The 27806-nt window shown below is 47.6% G+C and overlaps 1 protein-coding gene across 1 annotated transcript; it reads right to left on the bottom strand.

The window, feature by feature from the left end:
- Positions 1-20443: 20443 nt before the first annotated feature.
- On the bottom strand, positions 20444-22449 carry Nkx2-2 (NK2 homeobox 2). Its single transcript, XM_051183224.1, has 2 exons — positions 22109-22449; positions 20444-21151 (listed from the first exon to the last, which is right to left on the bottom strand). The coding sequence occupies exons 1-2, from the start codon at positions 22365-22367 to the stop codon at positions 20589-20591; spliced, it is 822 nt and encodes a 273-aa protein (XP_051039181.1). The 5' UTR covers positions 22368-22449; the 3' UTR covers positions 20444-20588.
- Between the last annotated feature and the right edge of the window lie 5357 nt (positions 22450-27806).

The raw sequence follows: 27806 nt of genomic DNA, 5'->3' as shown, positions 1-27806 counted from the left end.
TCCTTTAAATAGTGTTAACTGCTGGGTGTGATGGGGTACACTGGGAATGCCAGCACAAAGGAGGCTGAGGAAGGAAGATGGAGAGTTGGAGCAGTGCCAGATCTACATGGCAAGACTGTTTCAAAAGAGAAAGGAAGGGGAGGAAAAAGAAAGGGGGAGAAATAGGAATGACACAATTAGCTATACTTTTTTAAGGGTGAAATCAGTTCTGCAGTGATTTTGAGTGAGGATGAAATTAGTACCCAGAAAAAAAAAACACTTAGGTATCAACTTCCTGAAGACTGATATCAAAGAGAAACTTTCTTACACATAAAAAATAACTTCCAGGCTAGGGAGGTTTGTGGTAGAGTGTTTGCCTAGTACAACATGAGACCCTGGGTACAATATCCAGCAAACACATGAAAACACACACATGCTAATAATAATAACAATAACAATCAAATCACTGTGAGTGGTTTGAAAATATTATCTTCTTTTTAAAAATGAGCTTGCAGTGATTCTTAGTAGTCACTGATAAAGTTTTTATGCAGATAGAAATATATGTTCAATGGTCTAGAACTCCAACAGTTAAAATCACCTTGTGCTACTCCTTAGGTAACTGTGATAGCTATTCTTGGTTGTCAAGCTGACTACGTCTAGAATGAACTAAAATCCAGAAATGGAAGGCACACCTGTGAGAGATTTTTTTTCTTGGTTTGAAGTGGGTGAATCCACTTCTAGTCTGGACCTTTGAGGCAGGAAGACACATGCCTTTAATCTGGGCTATACCTTCTGCTAGAAGCCTATATAAGAACATAGAAGGAAGCTTTTCCTTTTGCCTGCTTCCCCTCACCTTGCTAACACATCCATTCATTCACTGGCATTGGAGTCTACTTCTTTGGAACTCCAGCATATACTGAAGACCAGCTGAGACACCCAACTTTGTGGGCTGAGCAACTACTGGATTCTTATACTTTCCATTCATAGCCAGCCATTGTTGGATTAGCTAGGCTTCAGCCTGTAAGTCATTATGATATATATATTCAGTCTGTAAGTTCTGTTGCTCTAGAGAACCCCAACTAATATATTTATTGTGTGTGATTTTAATTCTGGTGACTATTTGTACTGCATCTAAATTGTTTACATTGGTGTCTGGGTCACCTTTTCTGTTTCTGTGACAAAATAACCAGCAAAAACTACTTAGGAAAGAAAGGGTTATAGTCTTTTGCTTTGTTTTATTTTTAGTTAGCATATAAAGTAATAGGTTTCTTTATGGTGCTTTCATTGTTTGTCTTGTTTGATCCTCCTTCCCCCACCCCACTGTATTCCTCTGCCTTAGCATCTATCTGTCTTTCCACTTTCATGTCACAGTTGTAACAGGCCTCCAGACTTAGCACAACTGATGCCATGTTGGAGTCACTGGTCTTAGAACCCATCGTGAAGACCTCAACACCTGCCAAAACAGAAACAAAGACCCAACCCATTGAAGATCCGTAGTCCCAGCATCCAGAAAAGTCCTTAAATGTACTAACCTTTCTTTTTGGCTTCTAAAGTTTCACTTCTCACTAGCTGTTCCAGCTAACCAAAGTGTATAAACCAGGATGTGCAATTTGAACATAAAAGACAAAGGACACTGAGGCTGTGGTCTGCATGATTTGGGCAGGAAAACAGGCTTTCTATTTGGCTTGGAACCATTCCCTATGGAGGGACATTCTCTCCACCTAGATACATGGGGGAGAGCCTAGGCCCTGCCCCAAATGATGTGACAGACTTTAATGATCCCCCATAGGAAGCCTCACCCTCCCTGGGGAGTGGATGGGATGAGGAGTTGGTGGGGGTCATGGGAGGACAGGAGGGTGAGGGAACGGGATTGGTATGTAAAATATGATTTTTTTAATTTAAATAAAAATTTATAAAATAATAAAAAGAGTGTGCTGGTCCTCTTGTTGCCTAGGTTCTCTGGGATTGTGGACTGTAGGTGGGTTATCCTTTGCTTTATGTTTAATATCCACTTATTAGTGAGTACATACTATATTTGTCTTTCTGGGTCTGGGTTACCTCACTCAGGATGATTTTTTTCTAGAACTGTCCATTTGCCTGCAATTTTTTTCTTTTCTTTTTTTTTTCCTTTTGGTCTTTTTTAAAATTTAAAAATATTTTAATATTCTTACATATCAATCCCAGTTCCCTCTCCCTCCCTTCCTCCCATGCCCCCTGAGTCCCCACCCCGTTCCATTCCCCATCCACTCCACAGGGAGGGTGAAGCCTTTCAGGAGGGATCATCAAAATCTGTCAAGTCATTTAGTCATTTGGAGTAGGGTTTAGGCCCTCCCTCTTGTCTCTATTGCCTGCAAATTTGAAGATGTAATTTTTTTTTTTACTACTGAGTAGTACTCTATTGTATAAATGTACCATATTTTCTTTATCCATTCTTTGGCTGAGGGGCATCTTCATTGTTTTCAGGTTCCAGCTATTACAAATAATGCTGCTATGAACCTAATTGTGCAAGGTCCTTATGGTATGAGTATCCCTCCTTTGTGTATATGTCCAAAAGTGATATTGCTGGGTCTTGTGATAGATTGGTCCCCAATTTCCTGAGAAACTGCCATACTGATTTCCAAAGTGGCTGTACAAGTTTTAACTCCCACCAGTGGTAGAAGAGTCTTCCCCTTACTCCACATCCTCCCCAGCATAACCTTTCATTAGTGTTTTTGATCTTGGACATTCTGACAGGTGTAAGATGGTATCTCAGAGCTTGTTTTGATTGGCATTTCTCTGATGGCTAAGGATGTTGAATATTTCCTTAAATGTCTTTGGCTATTTGAGATTCCTCTGTTGCTAGTTCTCTGTTTGGATTTGTATCTCATTTTTTAATTGTTTGGACCCTAAGAGAGTTATACATGTATCAGCCTAGGAATGGGAAAAAAGACAAAATCTCCCGAGTAAATTGGGGGTGTGGGTATATGAGGGAGGGTGGGAGGGGGAAGGGGAGGAGAGGAGGAAAGTGGGATAAATGCATGATTCAACAAAAACAAGGTTAAAAATAAAGAGTATATTTGGTGTTCTCTTGTGGAATTACCTTGCAACACATGTTGTATCACACTCCTCACACTCTTCCTAAAATCTGATTTCCCCTTCTCAGTTCATGATCTATACTCATATAAGTTCATATATGCAAAAATTAGAAGCTAGAGCTTATATATGAGAGAACATATGGTATTTGTCTTCCTGGGCCAGAGTTATTTCTGTGTGTGTGTGTGTGTGTGTGTGTGTGGTGTGTTGTGTGAGTTCAGGCATATATGTACCACACTAAACACATAGAATTCAGAGGACAACTCTGTGGAGTCATTTTTCTCTTTTCACCTTTAATGGACTCCAGGGATTGAACTAAGATTGCCAAGCTTACATGGTGAGCAATTTTACCCACTGAGTGAGCTCATTGTCCCCACTCCAGGATGATGAAAACTTAAAAATATTTATTGGCCATTTGTTTTTTCTTCTCTCTTCCTTGAGCTTTTGTTTGTTTAATTTTGGTAGCTCTTTATATAGTCTATGTGTTAACTCCCTGTCTGAAGTCTAGCTGGCAAAGATTTTTTTCCCATTCTGGAGGCTGTCTGTTCACTCTATTGGTAGTTCGTTTTGCAAAAGCTTTGACATCCTATGCAAACCCCTTTGTCTGTTCTTAGGGCTGTTTCCTTTGCTACTAAAGTCCTATTCAGAAGGTCCATGCCTGTACTTTTATCTTGAAGTGGGCTCTCTTTTCCACTGGCAGTTTTAGCATTTCATGTTTACATTAAAATATTTGATCCACTTTGAATATATTTTTATTCAGGGTGGGAATATGGATCTGATTTCATTCTGCAGGTGTACATCCAGGTTTGCCAGCATTATTCATTCAATAAAGTTGCCTCCCCCATCTGATGTGCATTTTTGATACCTTTCTCAAAAATTAGGTGGTCATTGCTGTGTAGGTTTATTTATTGTGGGTCTTATATTATGCTCTGTTGATTTACACATCTGTTTTTGTACTAGTACGTGCTGCAGTTACCACACCACTGTGGCTCTGGAGTAGTTTGAGGTCAGTGTTCTCCTGCTTAGGATTGCCTTGAGTAGATGTCCATGGTCTTTTGTGCTTTCATAAGAATGTTAGGAATGATTTTTTTCTCTAGTTCTGTGAAGAATGTGACTGAAAATTAATTACTGGAATTAATTTGATCTGTAAAGTCTTTTGGTAGTATAGCCACTTTCACAATATCAGTTCTGACAGGAACATGAGAGATCTTTGCATATTCTAATGTCTTCTTCAATTTCTGTTTTCAGTGTCTTAACATTTGCATTATAGATATCTTTCACTTCTTTGGTTAGAATTCTGGGTATTTTTGGAAACTATTATGAATGGATAATTTTCTCTTTGTTTTTCCTTAACAAGCTCATTACTGGGGTATATTTGAAGGCAATGATTTTTGTATGTTGAATTTGTTGAAAGTATTTATCAGATATAACAGTTTTCAAATGGAGTCTGCAAGGTCTTTTAAGTAATTGATTGTATTGTCTGCAAGTAGGAGTAGTTTGAGTTCATTTCCTATTTTAGTGCTTTTATATTTTTCTTGTCCTATTCCTCTAGCTAAGGCTTTGAGTGCTATATTGAATAAGAGTGGAGAAATTGAACATAGTAACAAAACAAGGAAAATTATGGACCAATTCCCCTGGTGAACACAGATGCAAAAATTCTTCGCAAAATACTTGTAAATTGAATTCAAGAGCACTTTGAGACCATGTATCATGGCCACCTTGCTGGCAGTGGGAGGATACAGTGCATTATGGCAGGGAAGGCATGGCAAGAGTATGAGGTGGCCACACTACATCCATCTGGTACTCAACTGACCTGCTTCTTTGTCTTCAGCCCAAATCTCCAGCCCATGGAATTGTGTCGCTCACATTCAGGGTGTGCCTTCCATCTTTAGTTAAACCTTTCTGGAATCACCATTGCAGAGGCGTGTTCCATGGTGATTCTTTTTGAGATAGGGTGAAATGGTCATTTATTTAGGTTCAAGAGAATTCAGCAGAATGTTTTATAAACAAAATAGACAAGAAAATGTAGTCAAGTGAATACAATTTGGTTGGATTTAACAACAGATTCCAAAATTGAAAGTCTCTTAGATTTTTAGGGATCATTTATTTAAACCTTTTCTGTTTTTGACAACATTTACTCAAATATAATTTATATATCACTAAATTTAACCCACTTGAAGTGTATGATTCCACTTTTCCTACACCCCTGAGCAGTGTAATATCACAATAGCCGGGTTTATAAATATTAATGCCTTGCAATGTATTTAGAACTTAGTAGTATTCACTACACATTCCTTCCATTCTCCCAATATAGCCCCACACAACTGCAGCCTAATTTTCTGTCTCTAGAGATTTGTATATTTCAGACATTTCGTACAACTGAAATATGACAATATGTAGTCCTTTTTTGTCACTTTTCTTAGCAGAATGCTTTCATGTTTAATATCAGCATTAGTATTTCATCTTTTTAAGACACGGTTTCTCTACAGAGCCCCATCTGCCCCAAAACTCACCATGCACACCCGGCTGGCCCTGAACTCACAGAGATCCACCTGCCTCTGCCTCAGAATGATGGAACCAAAGGTGTGCATCACCATGCCTGGCTTATGGTGATTCTACATCCAATCAGAGAGCACACACATGTTTTGGCTTATTCTAAGCTTGAGTTGTGTAGAGAAATCATATGGCACAGTAAATTCCTTTCTTGAGGAGAAACCGGCTGATCCCACCTCTTAGAAGTATATGGCTGAATTTTTGGCAGACTCTAAAATGTCTTTTAAGTAATAAAAGAGTCTACTTTTGGTACGCAACACAACCATAGGCAGCTTCATTCCATGTGCATTCAGATATTCATAACAATTGTATTTGATTGACTTTCACTTTCAAGCCTTGCAAAGAATCCAAAGAATCTTCTAAACTGATATGATGTTAAAATGTTAATTAATCTAATGTTAAAATTAATGTGCTATTAAGAGCAGCTTTGGTAAAATACACAAAGATTATATATTGTAGTATGTAATGGTATGCATCGAGAAGCTTTAATCCCAGTACTTGGGAGGCAGGCAGCTCTCTGTGAGTTTGAGGTCAGCCAGTGCTACATACTGAGACTCTACCTTAAAAAAATTGCAAAACAAACAAACTTAAGAAAGTTACATTGTGGAGTAAATGTACATATCATCAATGTACATTTTTTTGAAACTGCATATCAGATGGAGCGTGTAAGCAACAGTGTATTTCCTGTGATCATTTTAATTACTATTATATTGGGAGAGAGAGACAGAGACACAGAGACAGACAGAAACAGAGAAAGAATATGTTTGTATGCTTTTATAGTGGGGTGCAAGCATGGGTGTGCACAGGAGCGCATGCCCATTTTAAACAAGTGAGGGTCAGAGGAGGGTATTGGGTGTCTTCCTTTATTGCTCTCTGTCTTAATCTTTTAAGTCAGGATTTCTCACTGTACTTGAAGATGGATATTTATGCTATGTTGGCTGGCCAGTGAGCTCTTTGGGTGGGTATATTATTTATGATTTATTAAAGCTTGCCCGAGGATTCAGAAAGCAAGGTCATCCACAAGCCATAGAGGCCAGGGGCACACTTTTAATCCCAGCAGCCAGAAGCTAGGAGGTGATGATACACAGCTTTAATTCTAAGATTCAGAATTAAGAGGTAGACAGATCTGAGTTCAAGACCACCCAGGGATACATGAGATTGAATCAGTCTAAAAGAGTAACAGATCCCACACCTTTAATTCTCGAACTAGAGGGATATAAAAGATAGAAGCAGGGTCTTCAGTATTAAGTAGGAGATATTCATTCCCTAGATGAAGACAGGAGGCTAAGAAGACATTGAAGCTTCAGGGTTCTATAGCCATGATGAGGAGAGGCAGCAGTTTGAGTCCTGGTGAAGAGCTTGTGTGTGGATCATCATTTTCAGCAGAGCTTGAGATGAGAGCTAGTAGCCAGCTGCTTTGCTTCCCTGATCTTCAGGTTGAACCCCAATATTTGTCTCTGGGTCTTTTATTTTTTGTGTTACGCCCAACCCCAATTCTGGGACTGTAGGTAGCTATTGTTCAACTTTTTAGGTGGGTGCTGGGGCTCAGAACTCAGCTCCTTATATTTGCACAGCAAGGTGCTCTTTCCCATGGAAGCACCACTCTCTGATCATTAGGAAATCATTCGGCAGCACTATCTTCACTCCCTTTCATTGAGGGCTTCACTCAGAGCAGAAGCCCTCAACTTTGCCATCATTAAGAGTGAGGCAACAGAGGGATGTGAATCACCTTCTGCATTTTGCACCCTCTGCATTTGAACTTGCTGGGCTCCTGCTGCAAGATGGATTTTTATCCTGTTTTCTCATTGGATTAATTAACTCAACTGTGGTAATTGTTTCAACATCCTCCTGCACAGGCAGCCTCTGCAGCCTGAGGGAACCAAGTCTCCATTAGAGCTTTTCATTGTATCAGTGGGGCTAGGAAGGGCGCTTGACGATGGCGTTCATAATTGCTTTGTCTAATTGCATGAGATCAGGGTGGGAAACTTTAAAAGCATGTCTGCATCAAGAGTGGTATTTCAATTTGCCTTGTTAAATTATTTTCTTCTGTTGCTGATATCATGTCTGATTTTATGAAATGTCATCCTGCTCACAGAAAGGGATGAACATGGAGTAGGGAAGGGTTAATCTAAGAGCAAACGCTGCCTCCCATCTCGTGCCCCTCACTCTGGCCTGTATGTCCATTAATGCTCTACCTTAGGCAAACATTGTCTGTCTGTTCTACTGCCTTGTCATGAAACAGCCCACAGGGACTTCTGATATTATAGCTTCTAGAATGTAGAAGGCACCCCTGCCTCCCAGAAGCATGTTTTCTAGGGAGGACTGGGACATATCCAGGCAGAGTCTCTTTTCTAGATTCCTCCTGAGTGGGCAAAGGAGGCAGCTGGCAGAGGCTGGGCAGGAGAGTCTAAGCTCCAAGATTCTGTCTGTTACTCTTGTAGATCGAGAAGCTCTGAACTCTCAACTTTCCATCACTAAGGGGGAGAATTACATTTCTAAATTCCTTTAAACATAAGTGCATAATGTTTTTTCTTAGCAGAGTTCTAGAGATTCTTTAGCTCACCAAAGTATCTTTTGCACCAAAAGGCTAAGAACTTTATCACCCTGTGATAATCAGCACCCTGTCTTTCTTGCTTGCACTTTTGTTCTTGCTCTTGCTTGCAGCCTACTCACCGCAATCCTTCTGTCCCAAACTCCTAGCTGCTGGGATCACAGGAGGGAGGTGCCACAGCTGGTAATCAACACACGTACTTCCCTTCCATGTTCCCATTCCCAGCCAAGCAATGTAAGAGGACAGGCACCAAAACTAAGGATATTCAGCTGGGTGGTGATGATGCATGCCTTTAATTCCAGCACTTGGGAGGCAGAGGAAGGTGGATCTCTGAGTTCGAGGTCAACCTGGTCTACAGAGCGAGCTCCAGGACAGCAGGGCTACACAGAGAAACCATGTCCCCCACAAAAAAGCCCCCCCAAAACTAATGGTGTAATGATTTGTGGGATGGTGTCTGGTGTGAGACATTTGTGAGGTCATTCAGTGTGTGAAGGGGTAAACACATCCCTACTCCCTCACCCAGTTCCTAACACTTCTCTGTGGCTACTCATTTCAGAGTGAGATAAAGGAAGGGCTCAGAGACCTGCTGAAGAGCTAACTGTTAGTGGTGGTGACTGACACAGTACGAATTAACATTTTATAGGGTAGTCACACAGATCGACACACACTTTCCTCTTACAGCTCTGGACAAACGCTCAGTATGATCTAGAACTTAATGATTTGATTCCAGAGCCCCTGTCTACATGCAGTTCTTTAAGTTAACAGCAAAGATTTGGAGTTCAAAAGTCAGTTCTTCATGTATCAGAGCCACATCCAGCATCTGATCACTGCTGGTGCCGTATTGAAAGTACAGAAAAAGAGCTTCCCACCCAGAGAGGTGCACTGCTCCACCCAGAGTCTGGTCTGGGCTTGTTTCTCTAGCTTTCTCTTTTGCTTTCTGTCCTAACACATGTCTGAGTGTTAGATCCTCTCACACCTTCATCTCACCCAACTTCTGGCCACAAAATGTAGGTTTATCTCTTTCTGTTTGTTGGGTCAGGGCCTCACTACCCAGGCTGGCTTTGAACTCACAATCCTCCTGCTTCAGCCTCCTGTGTGCTGGGATAGCAGGTACATGCTCCTCCACAGCCTTTGTTTGCTTGTGAACCAGCAAAGAACTGGACCAGAGTGTAAGGAGCTAACTCATCCAAAGTTACACATGGATGCTGGCCATCTTCTATTGTTGGAACAGGTCTTTTGCACTTCACACCCTTTAAGTGTTCATGACAGTGACCTACTCTTAATGTTAAGGGTGGTCAGGGTAACATGCAATGTCTCTTGCCGTTATCACTGTGAGAAACTGCATTGAGATGATGGCAGGGAAGCCATCACTCTCCCTTCTCTCCCAGGGATAGATAGCTGGTTTCCCTCTCACAATCTCAGTTCTCTCATCCGAAACAATCAAAGAGAGTCATTACAAAAGGCTGCTACAGCTTTGAGCTTTACCAGGCAACAGTTTTCAGATTCCTTTTATTCATATGGCTCCTGACTTTCTTTCCACATGGCTGGGGACTATTTTAAAGGTTGGGGTGGTAGCCAGGCATCTGAGCAGACTTTCTACTGACAGCTTGACAGAAGGCTGTCCTGATGAGGTACCTGGAGTGGCACCTAAGCCCTTGTCCCAACATCTGGCTCTACACCCCAGAAGCACCGGCACCCTGCAGGATCTGTATAAATGCTGAGTTTAGAGTTGTGAGGCTGAAATTGTCACTATAGAAAATGCCAAGTGATTCATTTGTGCCCCAAGTTTGAGATACTGTGATTCGAGAGGCAAGAGTCCATACAAACCTGTGTGTAAACTGGCTGGAGAAGGGGTGACCCAGACATGGGTGATGCCACAGCTCTAGCCCCCCAGCCATCAGGGATAAGCCTGATCTCCCAAGCATTTCCAATTGGAGTTTGACCCACTCTTGTGGGCAGAGTTCCATTCTTTCCTGTCTCAAGAACTGTGAATTTGAGATGAACACTTGGCTCAGGAGTAGACCAGATACCTGATGATGGACTTAGGAACTCACAGAAGCCTCTGTTTCTGTCTCATGACTTAACCTGACTAAAGCTCTCTGGATCACAGAGCCTCTTCATGAAATCCCAAAGGGCATTTGGTGTTAGGGACTAAACTCCCAGAGCACAGTAGTTCTATGGGAATGCTTAGTTTAGATGGGCTTTTGGGCAGGGTGGCTGTGAATTCTTGAAAGACTCAAGGTGATGCTAGCTTGATATCTCTAGAGTCCATAGGTAACCTAGAGAAACATCCTGTTTGCCCCACCTGAGAAGGAAGAACAAGACATCACAGATTAGAGTTTGGGAAATGACCTTTCAAGTCAGGGGAGAGAACAGGTAGGGTCAGGATGTGAAAGTCTAAGGCACCTGTTCCCAAGACACAGGATCAAGCTGTCCAAGTGGATTGTGATTCTAGGTCCAGGGATGTTTGGCAGGCTGTTGTGTGCACTCTGAAGTTCACAAGTGCATTTGCTGGGAAAAGAGAAGCTACTGAGGCTCCTACTATATGGAAGCTGGTGACTGGACATGAACTTCAAGCTGGACCTGGACTTTGCCATTTTCCATCATCTCATATGCAGGAACAACAAGTTGGGGCCATACTGCTCAGAAGCATACTTCACAGTAGGGACAGAGAGTCCACTGTACTTAGCAGAGACCCCAAAACTGGCTTTCTGCAGGTAACTGGCCATGAAAAGCTTAAATCTCAGTGCCCAGCACAGCCACATGGGTGACTGGTGTGTCCACCTCCATCTTGGCAAGCTTCTCAAGGTTGCTGGCCAAAAGCTCCCTTCACTGTGATTTCCTTACTGCGATATTTTGGAACTGTATGTTTGAGTATAACTGCTTGGATGCGTTCCCAAATCTGTAGGTTTTCCCAGTGCTTTGGGGACTCCAGAGAAAACAATTGCTAACTTCTGGATCTTCAACAGCAGCAGGATAGCCTCCATAAGAGAATATGGAGGTAGGAGGCTATTGGATATGAGGAGAGAAGATATGGAGGAGGACAAATTATAATATTGGGGAGGCCAGGGGAAACAGAAGAGGCAAGAGGATACAGAGGAGGTGAGAGAATATGGAGGCTGTGGCAGAGGCTAGGTAGGAAATATGATACGTAGGAGACCAGAGGATGAGGAGACAAGCAGATAAGGAGGGGATGAGGGGATACATAGGAGGCAGCCAGAGGATACAGACAAACAACCTTACTCTCCTTGTCTCAGTTCATGATTTCCCGTCAGGCTACCACCATCTCTCTCTTTTCAACAAATGTACATAGGTGAAGAGAAGAAAATGTCTAAGGTAGAAAGTTGTCATGACCCAGTAAATAACCCCACATCCATGCACATGCACACAACCCTGATTAAAGTTTGTGGGCTACTGACTACTTTTTTTTTTTTAAATTATGAAAGTAGAATGGAGATTGTTGAGGAGGGTTCCAGAGGCAAGGGAGGGGGATGAGAGGTAAATGAATGTATATAAATATGATCAAAACATATTATATAGGTTATAACATCAAAGAATAAGTACAAAGTTACTCTTTAAAACAATGCTAAAATGTCTAAGGTAGAGACACATTCAGGGTGGCTTTACTGTTGTTCCACATACAGTTGGTGATTGCTGGCAGAATGCAGACGGTGTGCTTTTTATGAAGAGTATGATTTCTCACTCTGCAGAGGCTGCAGGAGGGACAGTTTCTCCTGAGACCTTTCCCAAGCTTGCAGACAGTGTCTCCTCCCACATCTTCCCTGGGCTTCCTCCTGCCCATGTGACCTAATGTCCACCAGGTGACCAATCTCCATCAACTTACCTCATTAAGAGTACTCTTCCCAGGGGCTGGAGATGTGGCTCAGTGATTAAGAGTGCTTGTTGCTCTTGCAGAGGACCCAGATTCAGTTTCCAGCACCCACGTGGTGGATCACAACCAATCTCGACTCCAGTTCCAGGGTTATATGAAGAATTATTCTGATCTCCGAGGGTACCAGTCATGTACATGATGCACAAACATACATACAGGCAAAACACTAACACATATAATATTAAATAAATCCTTAAAAATGTAAGACTCTATGTGTTTATAACTATAACCACTCACATTCTAAGATCCCATGGGTTCATTCTTCAACCTACTCATTTCTCTTCACTCTGCCTCTGTAGCTACTTCTGAGGAGTGAAGTTGGCTCTTTGATGACTGTCAAAAGTGAGCACACAGGCCAGGCTTCGGAGAAGTCATGTGCACCTCGCTGACCCACTCACACCCTCTCTCGTGGGATGAAGGGATCGGAGCTGAGCTGGGGAAGGTGGGAGCTGGCCAGGGATGAATAGACAGGTCACTGTTCTTAAGGGAACATCTACACAAGAGTGTCTGCTTGAGTTCAGGACACCAGAGTGACCAGCCAGCACCTTGTTTCCATTTCCCTCATATTTGCCCGAGGATATTGTTTCCTTGCTACCCAACCATCTTAGAAATGTGGTTGCCCACTCTGCAGGAGCGTGTGGTAGGATGTGATGGTGGATCACAGCCAGCTAATGACCTCTGAGAGGCCAGCATCAAGCCCACGATGAGGGCAGAGGAGGCAATGAGGTGTGCCAGGGAAGAGAAGAGTATAAAGCTATATAAGTACTCTCATAAGCAGCCTGCCTCTGCGGGCCACTGGGATCCATGCCACCAGGGACCTCTGTGGAACCTGCCTGTCTGCCTGGGGCAGGGATGCTGTGCTTTTGATCAGGCGCCTGTACCTGCAATTGGCTAGAACCTATGAACTTCCTGGTACTGCTCCAGTCCTGGAGATAGCCTCCTTTAGGCACAGACTTGTAGGTGTGGCAGCAGGAAGCCACCCCAGTGTGCTCCCATGAAAGGTGATGGACACAGTTTTGCTGTTCCTGCCCCCAGGCACTGCTCTCATTCAAAGTACACATCTTGTGCCTGGAGGAGCTGAGGTGTTCACTGGCTGGGCACACCAGTGAGACTGTCAGGCGCCTGGTGTGCCTCTACCGTAACACAAGACTTTCCTTATAAACCTAGCTCCTCTATTTGAGGTCCATTCTGTAGATATTCCAACATTCAGCCTGTATGCATGGGACCATTCCTCTGATGTAGTCAGCAAAATTAGCCCCAAGAACATGTTGCCTTTTCTCCTTTACCTAACACCTAGTAAAAGTTAATCCCTTAATTAAAGAGAGGAGACACAACTGGCATAATTGTATTTACAATACTTTGTCATTCTGGGGTGGGAGTGAAGAGGTCGCTAGTGTCATCAAAAGCAAAGAGATGGAACAGAACGAAGGCTCGGGACCAGGACAACTCAGGGTGTGGCTCTTGGTTAGAGCCCTCAGCCCTTCCTTCATTTACCTTTTATTAAATTTAATTAATTTTGATGTTTGTGCTTTGGGGACTGAAGCCCAGTCTCCTCAATGTCTATAGGACACTTGCTAGCTCAGAATGGCCCTCTTGCTCCCAGTAACAGGGCTTGAGAACATGTTCTTAGATGGTATCTGGAGGCTGGGACAGCCCTGAACTTCTGGGCTGGGTCCTGTGTGGCTGCTAATGAAGACCTGGCAGCCACTTCCCAGGTAATTCTGCAGAGCAGGAGGGAGTTTGCCTCCCCAGTCCTGCCCAGTCCTCATCTAAAATTGGATGGAATGCCTCTATGGAGGTGTTCTCTGCTCCCAGGGCTTTTTTCTTTTTCTTTTTTTCTTTTTTGCTCTTCCCATTTGTGTGTTGGGAGTGTAGCCTCTTGGAAAACCAGTGTCATGTGTAGAACGAGACAAGGTGACATAGAGAGGCACCTGCAAGGTGCTCTTATAGGTAGTAGATGATGGTGACATTAGAGACCTGCCACTTGTTCTTACCACTTTATGAAGTAAGGATCCAATACACCACAGTTGCGGAAGGAAGGAAGGAAGGAAGGAAGGAAGGAAGGAAGGAAGGAAGGAAAGAAGGAAAGAAGGAAGGAAGGAAGAGGTACCTTCTATGGCTTCCAATTGATTACTTACAAGTGTCAGGTGTTTTTAATTAGAATAAATCATATGTTCCTGGCACAGGGAACATTTTGGAGGGGTGGAAATATACGCCTCGATTGTGGTGGTGGTGGCAGTAACAGAGATATTTGGTATCAGCAAGGAGGAAGAATGAAAGAAAAAGGCTGGATGCCATTAACCTCTTCATCACACTCCGGGGACCAAGCACAAAGACAAAGAATTGTAGTTCTTTCTTTGGTATTGCACTCCTTCTGTAAAGGGGCCCAACTCAGACGTCCCTCGAACCCACAGATGTCCCACTGTGCTCCCAGGGCAGTGTCATCGCTCGACCTGAAAACTTTTTCTTATCCAATCTCGCCACCCTGAGGACACTATGGGCACCGCAGCCTCGGTCCTGGCATCCACGCATCGGTTTTGAAACGCTGGCTTAAAAAGAGGTCAGCTTCTGGTGCTACAGTGGGGATTGCATACTGGCCTTTTTTTTGGGGTGGGGGGGAAGGGGAGATGCCGAGGACTATAATCGTCTTGGCTGCCAGTCTACCTCTCTACCTCCAACTCCTTGGAAAGTCACCTGGTATGGGTGGAGGTGGAAGGCATCACATATGTTTTTCTTTCCAGATTCCCCACCCCTCGCCATATCTTCTGAGTTGTGGTTTAGGCCTTGACACAGCCTTGGGGGTGCTTTTAGGGGATGGGGTGTTCCTGCCTCAAGCTACAAGACCCCAAAGCGTTGGCGAGGAGTCCCCCTGGTGGTAAGATCTGGTAAGAACATGTTATTGCACCGCTTGCGATGTGAAGGCAAAGGCTCTGGCTGCTGTGCGTCTCTCCTTGGCTTTCTGGACAATAAAATGCACCACAGCCTAATTGGATTTGAGGGATGAACAGCAGCACCTGGAGGCCAAATTACGTGGTGGACAAAAGGTGATGATGGTCTCTTCTTCCTAATACCCCCCGGCTAAAGGAGGAAATCTCTGGACCGAAGTCAGAATCTCTCTGGACTCTCCAAAAACTTAGACACCATCCATTACACTCTTACAAGCTACCTGCTCCGCAGTCATCTACAGTGGTTCCAGACAGCTCTGAATCCTGGGACAGCACCTAGATGCCACAAGCGGGAATCCCCAAGAGCTCAGTAGGTTTCTGCCCCCCCCCCGGGACCAGTTTGCTGAGGTTTGTGGGTTGGGGGCACTGCAGAGAGTGCGGAAATGGCGGGAAGGGAGGACTACAACCCAGAAAAAGCAGCATGTGTAAATGGAGATGTCCTCTGAGAACGCTAACTTGCTAGGCCACCCAGACAAGTGAGGATAAGCAGGGGCTCCCATGGTCAGACTCAGCTCTAATTCCGAGCCGGACTCCTCGCTGGTCTGCCCGTTTAGCGGGCTTGAGTATGAAACTGTGCTTTGGTCGAGGGCATCTGGGGGTCTCCGGGAGTGGAACTGCATCTGGCTGAGTTCCTGGGACAGAGAGGGACTCCGTGGGTCCCTAAGCTACTCTCAGGAGAAAAGCGCTCTGGCGCCTCCTAGCGGCGGCGCGCAAAATCCTAGCTTTCCCACCCCACGTGGTTCGCCGAGCAGAGGAGAAATTCACTTACAAGACCGCTTTTCCATATTTGCTCTGTTGGCGGCGCTGAGACCTATTCGTCTCTTTTAATAACGATGCCCTGGGAGGGGAAAAAAATAGAGGCTTTTAAAATCCAGACTCGTGTGTGTGTGTGTGTGTGTGTGTGTGTGTGTGTGTGTGTGTGTGTGTGTGTGTGTTGGGGCGTTGGTGAAAGCAATAAAACTCAGATCGCTTCCTTGAGAGATAGCAGCAGCTATAATGCTCCGAGGGGATCAGGGTTTATTTGCAGATCCTGGATAAAAGATGATATATCGACGAGGTTTAGAGTGTCACTGAGCCTGGCCTCTCGGGAAGCCACAAGTACATATTTCCTGAAATACCACCCAACACAATATCTAATCCAGTGCCACTTAAGCACTGGGAGGGAAACGCCAGTATCGGCAAGTTTGCACCCAGCTTCTAAGTTCCAGGTGGAGAGAAACCACCCCTCCTTGCAGGGGTCTAGGGCACCTCAAAGCTCTTTTCCTGGCCCTTGTCTTCCATCCAAGTAATTACTAAACGATGGGCCTTAATAAATACATTTGAGAAATGTCCTTATGCTCCGCAAATATTGGATTAGCTTTTCAATGACCAGGCTCTTGAAAAGGCTGGAGAAATCCACACCAGGTCTCAACTAAGCCCAACAGTCAATAGGTAAGGAAAATAAGTTATTTCCCGGGCGGGAGCAGGGAGTGTTAAGAAGCGGGTGGGTGCTCACTCTGTGGAGTTATTTACTAAGATGGGGGTTCTACGCACAGAAGTAGAGAGGAGAACAGAACTTCAGGTAAATTGACATTTTCATCAGTTTACTGGTGCTCATTAAGGTCCAGCTTTCCCCCAGAGAAGAATGGCTGCCTTCTATTTTATTTCCAAAACCCAGTCTGAACACATTTTGATTAGAAAATATGCTGCTTATTTGGGTAATGTTTGGGGGGGGGGCTTAGGGAAGGCTATCCTGGGTGTGTTCCTTCTAGGCACTGCTGTGTGCAGGAGACACTTGAGAATTAAGGAGAGGGCCTCTTTAGGTGAAGACTGTGAAGTTTCTGACCTGGCTCTCTCGAGCACTAAGATACCAGTTCAAGTAAGGAGATGCCCTTAGCTGGCTTTGGTCATCAAGCAGTTTTGACTGAGGCAATGTGCCCTGCAACTGCCTGTGGCTGCATTTCAGCTGGCCTGAGTAGCTACCTGGGATGCTAGGCCTCTTGGGTCTTTCCAGAACTATGTGAGAGGCCCCTCTCACTACCAGGGCGTGAGTATATGAACACAGGGGACTAGGTTTTCATGGACCCTGAAGTGCACAGCCCTAGGAAAGTCAGAGAATACTGGGCCCTGAGCACCTCAGGCAGGCCTGTTCAATGGCTTCAGCATGGAATACCTTGCCAGTGCGATCCTGTCTTCTCAGATACAGTGCACACCAGGGGCCCAAACCGTGTGTGTGTGTGTGTGTGTGTGTGTGTGTGTGTGTGTGTGTGTGTGGAGAGAGAGAGAGAGAGAGAGAGAGAGAGAGAGAGACTGTGTGTCATGGGGCCTAGGCAGGGCAAGTGCCCTCTGAAGCCATCAAAGACAGGGTGGCTTTTTTCCCCTCCTCCATCCTCCTCCCCAATAGATATAGCACGAATTTTTAATGCGTCTTCCTTTCACAGACAACAATACAGGGTTTGAAAGCGGGACACAATTTGGGTTTTGTGCGGGTCCCTCCTCGCGCTCCCTCGGCCCAGCTGGCCATATGGAATCCAGCATGGAGTCCGCGGATGACAAAGGGACCCAGTGACAGGCCCAACAAAACCCCAAGGAGACTTCTGCCTGACTCCGGGATTCACTGCCCGCGATAAGCGCGCTGAATGGTGCGGGTGGGGGGTTGGGGGGGCTTTCTCTCTCTTCCCCTCTCTGTCCTCTGCGATCCTTTCTCTGTCCCTTTTTAATATGCACGCCTCTAACATCTCCAGCTCCCAGCTTTCCCATTGTGCGGTTTTGTGCCGCCCTCTGTAGATTGGGCGAAGATAGACTGCCGAAGCGGACCCCGCGCGGGGTGCGCTCCCAGGGCGCTAGGGTTAGGGCCACACAGGGCTCCACAGGCTCTTTTATTGACTCCTTGGGGACCCGAAGACAGAGAGGGGCGGGCACACGGCCCACCTCCGGAGACTGGTGAGAGCTCCTACTGAGAGCACAGGCCTTTGGGCCTTAACCTGTCAGGCAGTGGAAACCTGCAAGAGTTTGGGCCTTCATACTCCCTTGAAGGTCAGGTCGGAGAGGCTCTTGTGATTGTTTGCTGCAGAAAGACTGGGCTTCGAACACTTAAAACTCACCCCTCCAGGGCTGCCCAGTAAGCCTCCCGACAACTTCGAAGGCCTAGGGCTTAGGAAAAATTGCACATGGGATAATGAGTGGTTCGTTTCAGGGCAGGTTGGGCATCTGCCTTTCATATTGCACAGCAAACGATAGGCAGTGAATTCTCTGGCTTTTACAAACAGCAAAACAAAACCCCACAGTTTCCAAGCTTCTTCATAGAACAAAGGGAGACTTTTCAGCATTTAGGAAAACCGTCCTTGTCCCAGAGTTGAACCGGAGATGAGAAAGGACCTGTAGTGGGGTATTAGAAAGACTCCGGTGCCCTCAGAGATGCGGGTGTGTGTGCACAAGGGGGAATAAAGTGTAATCACGTCCCTGGGTGCGTTGTGCAGATTTGGTCACAAGGATAATCATGTTTGCTCTAGATATTGAATTAAATCTGATCACCAACTGGAGAGAGAGGGGAAAAATTCAACTGGGATGGCTCCTTTTGCCTGCCTCCTCCTAGCCCCCAGCCTCTACTCTGGAGCTCCAGAGGAGATATATCCAAATAGACTGACTTCCAAGCTCCAACATCTCAGCGATTGTTGGGGTGAGAGTGGGATTCTGACTCCTGGAGCCAGGAGTGAGACAGACTAGAACGGTGTGTGATCATGAGTCTGCCTGGCTCCCTGAGATGCTCTCTCTCAGGACCAAGTGCTCCAGCATTAAGTGGCTAGTTCAGTTCTAAGTGGAAGAAGGAAAGATTCAACCTCTAGGGACTGTGTCTGTTCTCCTACCAGAGCTCTGGTCCAACCTCTACTTATAAACTATTCACCCAGAGCTACATCCAAGAAACCAAGAACTAGAGTGATAAGACCCTGCTCCACCAGGCGAGAGGTATGGAAAAGATGGGGCATCAGTACAGAGAAGGCTGGATTGGGTAGGATCTCCAGTAGTTCCCTTCCCTGGATCCCTGAACTAAAGAGTTGAGCAAGAACCAGCAATACCTGGTTGTGCATGCCCAAGACCCAGCTAGTGACAGGCAAAAGCCTTAAAAGGCCCAATCTTAGCTCTGCCACACCTCACCCTGGTGCCTAGGCCTTGAAAAGGTCAGCTAGGCCTCAACTTGGTACACAGATATTGAAAAAGAGGTGCAAAGTAAAGAGAAAGCCATCAGACTCAACCTCAGACACCCAACCCCCCCCCCTTAGCAAGGGGTAAATCAAATGCAACAAAGTGAAAGCCATCGAGTGTAGTGGCTTCAACAGCTTTTCAGGCTGAAGGAGCCACTCATAGATTTGGGCGAGCAAGGGGGGCTTGCTCTCCTTGTTTGGCGTTACCAAAAGTCACTTTTCCTCCCCCTGTTGGGGATTCAGAGAGCACACAGAGGCCCTCGAGTGCCAGAGCCAACAAGGACATTGGACACGGGCTAGCAGGCTGAAGGCCAAGCTGCCCATGTCGTGCATTGACTGTCCAGTTTGTCCGAAGAGGCCTATCCCGTGTGCTTTTCCAGTGTCTGGGTACCCGCGGCCCCTGGACTGGGAGAGGAAACTCCAGTACCACTCCAGAATACAGCCTGTCCAGGCTCCAGACTTAATACTAACCCCCACCTCCGCAGGGAGACAAAGTCAAACAAACCTGATAACTGGGCTTGCTTTTTTTTTTTTAAACACAGGATTTTTATTAAAATTCTTATTTAAAAAAATTGAAAGCTTTCAGCGCCCGGCGCTCTTGGGGAACCACGTGGAACTTCTAAGTTCCAAGCTCCGGGGCTCAGGATCCGGAAAAATAGGGCCGGGTGTGTCTCGCCTACACATATTTTTCTTTTTTATAGTTGAAAAAATGTTTTCACTGAACAAATTAAAAACAAGAAGAAAATTAAAAAAAAAACGGAGGCAACTCAAACATAACCCATCCAAAACAAACAACAAAGAGAGTTAGGTCTGATGGGGTTACAGACCTATCCAGAAGGTCATTTGGCAACGATCACCAGCAATATTTACAACGAAGAGCGAAATCTGCCACCAGTTGTCAGAACGTGAACATGGCCATAAATATTTAGCATTTTCTTATATAAAAAAGAAATCATCTATATTTTAAAGTGTTCTCCACTTGCGTAAGAGGGCTGACAACATCGCTACTCACACAAACATATTTTACAAAATTCACGAAAGCGGTGCGGGGATGGGGGCTGGTCCTTTCTCTTTTCAAGTGACGACGTTAACGTTGGGATAGTTTGGTCCCCTCAGGGAGAGGCAAAGAAGCGAAGCTGCGCAAACATTCTGTAAACACGATTTAGAGTTCTACCTTCTCCAAAGGTTCAAAGGAGAGAGGGATGGGGCAGAAGTCAGTAGCTGGAATCTGCCATTCTGAGGAGGAACCGGCAACCTCCCGGTACCTCCTCAACTGAGTCGAGCATCGGCTCGACTCTACAATAATAATTATAATAATAATAATAATAACTGTGGTAAGGATCGAGTCCTCCTCGCCACCGCCGCCGCTGGGGTGGGGCCAGGGCCTACGGCCTCGAGTCTTGGAGGGGCGGCGCTCACCAAGTCCACTGCTGGGCCTGGACCAGGGGGTGTGCTGTCGGGTACTGGGGGGTGCTGGCCGAGCTGTATTGGGCGTTGTACTGCATGTGCTGCAGCGACTGCGCGCTGTAGGCGGAAAAGGGGATGCCTGCCTGGAAGGTGGCGGCTGCCAGGTCCTGGGCTTTGAGCGCGTGGCACGGTTTGCCGTCCCTGACCAACACCGGCACTGCCACACGGCGCGGCGAGGGCAGGGGTGTCACCTCCATACCTTTCTCGGCCCGGGCGCGCTTCATCTTGTAGCGATGGTTCTGGAACCAGATCTTGACCTGCGTAGGAGTGAGGCGGATGAGGCTGGCCAGGTGCTCGCGCTCCGGAGCCGACAGGTACCGCTGTTGCCGGAAGCGCCGCTCCAGCTCATAGGTCTGCGCTTTGGAGAAGAGAACTCGGCGCTTTCGCTTCTTGCCTGCGTCCCCCCCGCCGCCCGTGGTCTCCTTGTCATTGTCCGGTGACTCGTCAGCCGAGGGCTCTGGGGACTTGGAGCTGGAGTCTTGGGGGGGAGCGCTGGCCGCTAGCCCGTGCACTGGGTGGGGTGGGGGAAGAGAAGCGCATCAGGCGCCTGGAGGCCGAGTGCCACCTGGGCCACCCGGAGCCCCAGGGATCTTCCGTGGGCCTGTGGCCCTGGACATCCCAGACCCACTGCCTTTGCGGAAATGCCCGCCCGGCTCCGCGCCGGAGGAAACCGTCGGGGTCCGCTAGGGTTCAGAGGAGAGTCTGCGCAGTGGGGGGCTCTGAGGTTCAAGTTTCTAGGGGTTCACACACTATGAGGAGAATTTAGTGCGGGGTAGCGTGTGGACGGTTATTGAGGGTTAAGGGCTCCGGCCCCCTTAAACCGTTTCCTCTCTGGAGAGACGTGGGCGGATTTTTAAAAGGAAAACCTCACAATCCCTGCATTGATGGGCTTGGCGCGGTAAAGCAGGTTTGGGGGGCTTTCGCTTTTGCTTTCCGGCTTTCTACACACACACACACACACACACACACACACACACACACACACACACACACACACACACACACACACACTGCCGCTTGCACCATAGTTGCTTTATAATCATGCAGGGCCAGGATGAGCTGCTTAAACCTGAAGCCTTCTCCATCCTCCACCGCTAGCCGGACCCTGACCGCTGGCTAGCTCTAGGGAGCAGAGCCAAATCCTCTCGGCCATCTGAATCCAAAAGACTCCGGTCAGAGCCATCCGTCTGGTTGACATCTCTAATCAGCCCTTAGAAAGCATCTCTGGCCTCTGCTTTAATTTCTCACGTGAAAAAAAATACGACTTCAAGTATTTTGCAGGGACCAGGGACGGATGGCTAGTGAGGTTATAAAAGGGCATTCTAAGCAAATGTTTCAACATCTAGGGATCTGGGGTGGGGACTTGGACCTTAAATGGCTTCTTCCCCTTAACTCCCAGCGTCCACCCGGGCTACTGCCTGAGCAATGGAGTCATCCACAGCTCTTGCGGCCAAGTTTCGCTACTTACGGGAGTACTGGAGGCCCTCGGTGCTGGCCAGCCAGCGAGTGTAGGGGTTGTCGTTGCTGTCGTAGAAAGGGCTCTTAAGGGGCAGGCTCTGCACCGCGTCCAGGGCGCCCTGCCCCAGCGGCCCGGCCCTCTTGGCGGGCTCCGGCCCTTCGCTTTCCTCCTCCGGCCCTTCGGCCACAGAGCCTTCCTCATCGTTGGTGTCCGGAAGGTCCAAGATGTCCTTGACTGAAAACCCCGTCTTTGTGTTGGTCAGCGACATGGTTCCGACCCCGCAATTTATGCCGCAAAGTTGTAGCTTCACTTGGTCAATTCGTAGCGCTCCCCAGCCCGGGCGGGCGGGGGGAGGGGGTTAAGGGAAGGAATGGGGGGAGGGGGATGGGTTTTAATTATTGGGATAATTATTATTTAAAATGAGAGGAGGACACTGTGGGAAAAGGGAAGAGGAAAAAATAATAAAGCCCACCCGGCGCCTCTCTCTTCTCCGAATGCACGCGGAAATGCGCGCAGTGACTGGCGGCCTGCGCGCCCAGCGCCGCGCGGCCTCAGTTTGTAACTCCAGGAGGGGTGCCAAGGTGCCGTCAGCTCGGGCTCGGGCGGCCGCTCCGCGCGCGGTGGCGGCTGGTGGCGAGGAAAAAATGGGCCATTGCCCGAGCGATCAGTCCATATAAGGCTGGGCTCCACTCACGAACCTGGGGAGGGGGGAGGGGGAGAAAGAGGAAGGGAGGGAGGGAGGGAGGGGGATCGAGGGAGCGAGAGAGGGGTGAAAAAAAGGGGGAAGAGACATTAAAAACGCAAAGGTTGGCCACGTGTGGGCGGGTCTTGGGAGTCAAGTGGATGAAGACAGTATTTGCAGATGTGAAATTGTGGGTTTTGGGGAGCTCTGCGCTCCCAGCCAACGGCCCTCTAGAGCAAGATGAGAGGTGTAACGTGTCAATTAATTGCAAAGATGGGGAGAGCTTTTTTTCCTCCCTCAGTATTTACATACAAAGGGCCACTGCGTCGCTCGCGAGTCCACACACTTGAAAGGGCCGTTTTAACAAATTGCATCTTAAGGCGGGAGGAGGTGGGGTGGGGTGGGGTGGGGGCGCTGGGGTGAGAAAGAAAACAAACCAGGAGGGAGGAGGAGGGAAAAAAGAATTCTCTGTAACATTCACCGGTTCCTACCTCCCCACGCCCGGTGCACACCCCCCACCCCAGCTAGCCAGAAAATTGGCGATTTGTGGAGCCTTTGGAAAAGGGGGAGGGGTGAAGCCTGAGCCGCTGAAATCTCCCCTTCCCATCGCTGGCGGTTCCCTAAACAAGATCCGGTTCAAATGGCAAGAGCCCAACTTCTGTAAGCCTCCTAGGTCAATATTTTGGTTGAAGCTTAAGGATGAGTACTAGAAATGACAAGTCAAGTAATTGATTCTAGTTAACCGCGAAAGAGCTGGAAACCCAGGAGAGGAATAGGCTTGGACCTGCCAGAGCCACCAGTGAGGAGCACACCCACCTCAGATGGCCCTTTATTTGCTAAAGACTCATTTATCCTCCCCCCCCCCGTCCCCAATTTCCTTGCAGCAGAGGAGGACAGTCGTTCACTTTCTGCTCTGCGGGCGGTCCAGGGAAGGGAGGGGTGGGAGCCTGCCTCTGTCTGTGGCCGGGTTCGGACCTGAGCCCCACAGCCTCAGCCTCTGGCTTCCGCCGGGTGGAGGGGAGAGCCAAGGGCCTCAGTTAGTTCCTTTCTACCTTTCAGAAGCCTGGCCTCTCTGGCCCTCGACTACGGCAGCTTTCAGCTAAAGGTGAAGCGGCCGGATTTGTGTGTGTGTGTGTGTGTGTGTGTGTGTGTGTGTGTGTGTGTGTGTGTGTGTGTGTTCTCTGATCCGGGTAAGGACGCAGAAAGCCACAGAGAGGAGGTTGAGTTAGTGGTTGTTGCTAGGTTTTCTCCTTACAAATCCGTTAATTTCTCCATGTTTTTGCTCTCCTCGGGGAGTGTGCTTGGGGAGGGTCACACTCCAGGCTCCCAGCTGGCATTAGGTTAGTGTGAACTTTCTAATAACCTCTTTCAAACCTGGAAACTGAACTTCTCTAAGCTGGGAAAGAAAACGCTGCTCTTCATCCAATTTAAGTTCAGAAGTCTTGGGGCTGGGAAGGAAGTTTGCTACCTACTGCTTGTCCACCCCATCTAGCGTCAGGAGTGTGCTTAGCCTCGAGGTGGAGGGAGCCAGAGAAGACCAGGCTTGGGTCTTTTCTTTCCTACTGTCCCTGTTTCAATGCCTTAGCCCAAGGAAAGCAGAGTGCTCGGGAGCCGAATCCTCCAAGCGCGCACAGCTGCTTGGGCCGCGGCGGCGCCCCCACCACCCCCGGGTTCCCAGAGCCTTGTGACAGCGCCTCTCTCCGAGCTGCTCAGCGGCTTTCTGCTGCTCTTGCTGCCTCGCCCCCAGTATGTGACGTGGGTGACAATGGCCCAGGTTGGAGCTAGCCCCACGTCGGCGCGTCCTGGGTGGTCGGACCCGGGCAAACACAAATACAAACCGATTGCTAAGCTGCGGACAATGAGCGAAATGTAGACAAATGTCCCGCTCCCGTTGGAAGCCTTTGTCCAGGCCCGGTTTTTGCATTTATTTCAGTGGCGAAATAATACATGATTGACGCTCTCTTTCAATGTGTCCTAACTGTTTGGAATAAATCTAAGGTTGTCCCTAGTTGTCATGGCATTCAACCCTTTTCAATGGACTATCTCTTCATTCATTTCTGAATCCGTCCACAATATTAAGGAAACCCCTTCATGTCGACGTTCCCCATTTCTCTTTCTCCTAGTTTTTCTTTTCTCCTTTCTTCCTCTTTTTTCCCCCTTGCAAGAATTAGTATCTGGTTTGAAACGTGTTCCTCAAACTTATTACTTTCTGTGTCTCCCCCACCCCCACCCCCTTCTCCGTTTCCAGCTCCTTTCCCAGCTTCCGAGCTTGTTGCCTCTCTTCCTCCCTTCTTTCAGCCCAGGGCTGACTGCCTGGCGGTGTGGGAGGAGAAAAGTCAGCTTTCCAGAAGTGGGGAAGAACCCAACTTAAATCCAGGGGCAGGGTGGGCTTACCACACTGTTATTACTCCGTGGCTAAATAAATACTGGGAGAAATAAATAGTTTCTTAACTCAAACATTGCAGGGGAAAACAAAACCAAAACAAAACAAAACAAAAACCCCAAATCTCTCTCTTTGTTCCTCTTATTCTTCTATCTTACAAGAGGGGACTTCCTTGGAGACCAGGGAGCATCTAAAAGGATGAGATATGGGGATACAGTACAGCTTGGGATACAGGCCAATTCTTGGACTGTGTGGAAAAGGGGTCCTTTGGCAAAAAAAAAAAAAAAAAAAGTCTCTTGTGGACAATCTCAGAGCCTCAGAGCCATGGTTAAGTCTTTGGTGTGGGTGTTTCCCTGAGAGCCACCCAGAGCCTGCCTGTCTATTTCCTTGGTCTTAGAACCACCACTTAGTTCTCTATACTTCTCAACTTTGCTCTCCCTTTCCCTAGGCATAGTAAAGCCTTTCTTCTCAGAAGTAATCAGTGACTATTGACTATGTCCCCTTCCCTGCAAAATGAACCAGAAAGTTGTTCATTTTCCTAAGGGAGTCCTGGGAATTACTGGTGGGGAGGAAATGCTGGCTTTGGTGCTTTGAGACTGACACCCTTCAGCCCCAGTTCACTGGGGCAGCAAAGGTTTATAGAGGCTGTCCCTGACAGTAGGTTCACCAAGACCTACTCTTGGGTCTCAGTTAAAGGCAATCAGAAGGCAGCTCAACCCACAAGCTCCTTTTCGGGAGTACGGGAGGGTCTGTCCTCCCTGCCCCCCAACTCAGACAGTCACTTGGCTCCCCCCCTCCAGCTCCACTCTCATCCTTTGAACCGGGTTTTGCAGGTCTGGGGGCACCCGACAGCTAGGCTAGGAGGGCCAGAGAAACTCGGGCCTTGCCTTCAGCGTGACAGCAAGTCGTGCTCCTCCAGTCCTTTCCGAGGGGACCCCGGGAATACAGTTCTTCACCCTTTCGTGGCCCCTGGGGTTTCCTCATCTGCTTCCAAAGCGTTAACATTTGCAATTGAAAAGACGAAGGAAACCCGCTGGGATGCTCGTAATTGAGGGGGAGAAACTGGGCTTGTTAGAGGAACATCATAAAACGCAAGTCCCCCCGGAGTAGCCAGCCTACTTAGGGAGGCCCACACCAGCTCTGCTGGAGGCCAGGGACAAGTCTCTGGCCTAGCTCAAGCGCCAGCACCATCTAGACTTCGTGGGCTGGGTTTGGGGCCAAAAGAATAGATGGGTCAGAAGCAAAGGCATTTCTTCTAACCAAACTAAACAAGCGATTGTTTTCTAAGGACACCCCAAAATGCCTACCAGAGAGTCACCACTAGGCCTTTGGATCATCTTCCTGGCGAAATCCCACACATCCAGCAGGCTGAGAGGAAACAGTTGTTTACCCCTTCCTCCTCAAAAGAGTCCCGGCCACCCTGACTTTGCCAGTTCAAGACTACGAAGTGCCTGCTTGTGCTGGCATCAGTTTCAACTCTACAAGGAACTGCGCTAGTCTTGCTTACGAGGAATTCTCTAGTAAACTCTTTCCCGGCTGTCATGAGTCCAGGAGAGGACTATGTTTTGAGTGCCATCAAGCTTGTATTTGGATTCAGCTGTCGTAGTAGGGCAGCCCGGGAGTCTCTGCAAAGGGCCTTCTGCTGTTGCAAACTCAGGCAGGGAATTGAAGTGGGCTCTGAAGTTTTCTATAGGGAGAGTGCCCTGGGATAGATGAAGACCTGTATGCCATCTACTTGGTGGAGCAACTGCATACTCCCCCGGGGTCAACAGGACAGCTGGAGGCTTCTTCCGGGAGTCCCTGGTCATTACCTTCAGGCTTTCATTCTTCCAACACTTAGAAGAGGTTCTCGGTGAGTTACCCGCGGGCGACTGGAGGAAGGGCCCCTTTACCCGGAAGCTAGAGGAGAATCTTCCTTGGGAAGCTGAGGTGGGGGTGGGGGCGAGGACAGAAAGAAGCAGACGCACCCGCTCAGGCGACTGGAGAGCAGGGCCACTGAGCTGAACAACTCCCGTAGGCCCAGGAGGGGAGGAGAATGTACACAGGCTAAGTGGCCCCACTCCAGGACAAGTGGCCCTCTAAGTTGGCGGGTGTTTACCTGTTTACTTTCTAGGTAGCACAAACACGAGTGCCTTTTTCTGCGCACTGGAGCAAGGGGCCATTCACCTGCGACCTACTTTCTGCCTTTCTCTTTTCCACCCGGTCGCTTTTACGCCCCCTGTTGGGGAGGGGGGGGGTGAGTTCTAAACTTCAGCAAACAAGTCAAGGAAGAAAGGCAGTGTAAGAAAGACCAAACAGAGGCTTTGGAGCTTTGACAGGAGCCTTGTCCGTGTTCCTATGAACGAGGTAGCCATCCTTGCGTGGCATTCGACTCCCTCACCTCCATCTCCGCTGGGCTTGAAGGGCCTCCTGGGACTTTTGAGTTTACAATTCCCCTTTCTGCTGGTGAAAGCTTGCTGGGTAGGTGAATTCTGTAAGGAAAGTAAGAGTAGATGACACCCTGGGGGCAGCGGCAAGGGGGTGGGACTGGGTTGGGGATGAGAATCTTAGGTGTTTGGATCCAAAGGGGGCAGGCAACGACGAGGAGCCCAAAGCTTGGCGGCCATTCCTTGGTCCTCTCCATCTACAAAGTACTACTAAGT

The sequence above is a fragment of the Phodopus roborovskii genome, unplaced genomic scaffold (assembly GCF_943737965.1).
Source record: "Phodopus roborovskii unplaced genomic scaffold, PHOROB, whole genome shotgun sequence".
Classification (NCBI taxonomy): Eukaryota; Metazoa; Chordata; class Mammalia; order Rodentia; family Cricetidae; genus Phodopus; species Phodopus roborovskii.
The sequence above is the reverse complement of the archived record's forward strand: the minus strand, read 5'-3'. Positions and strand labels throughout refer to the sequence as shown.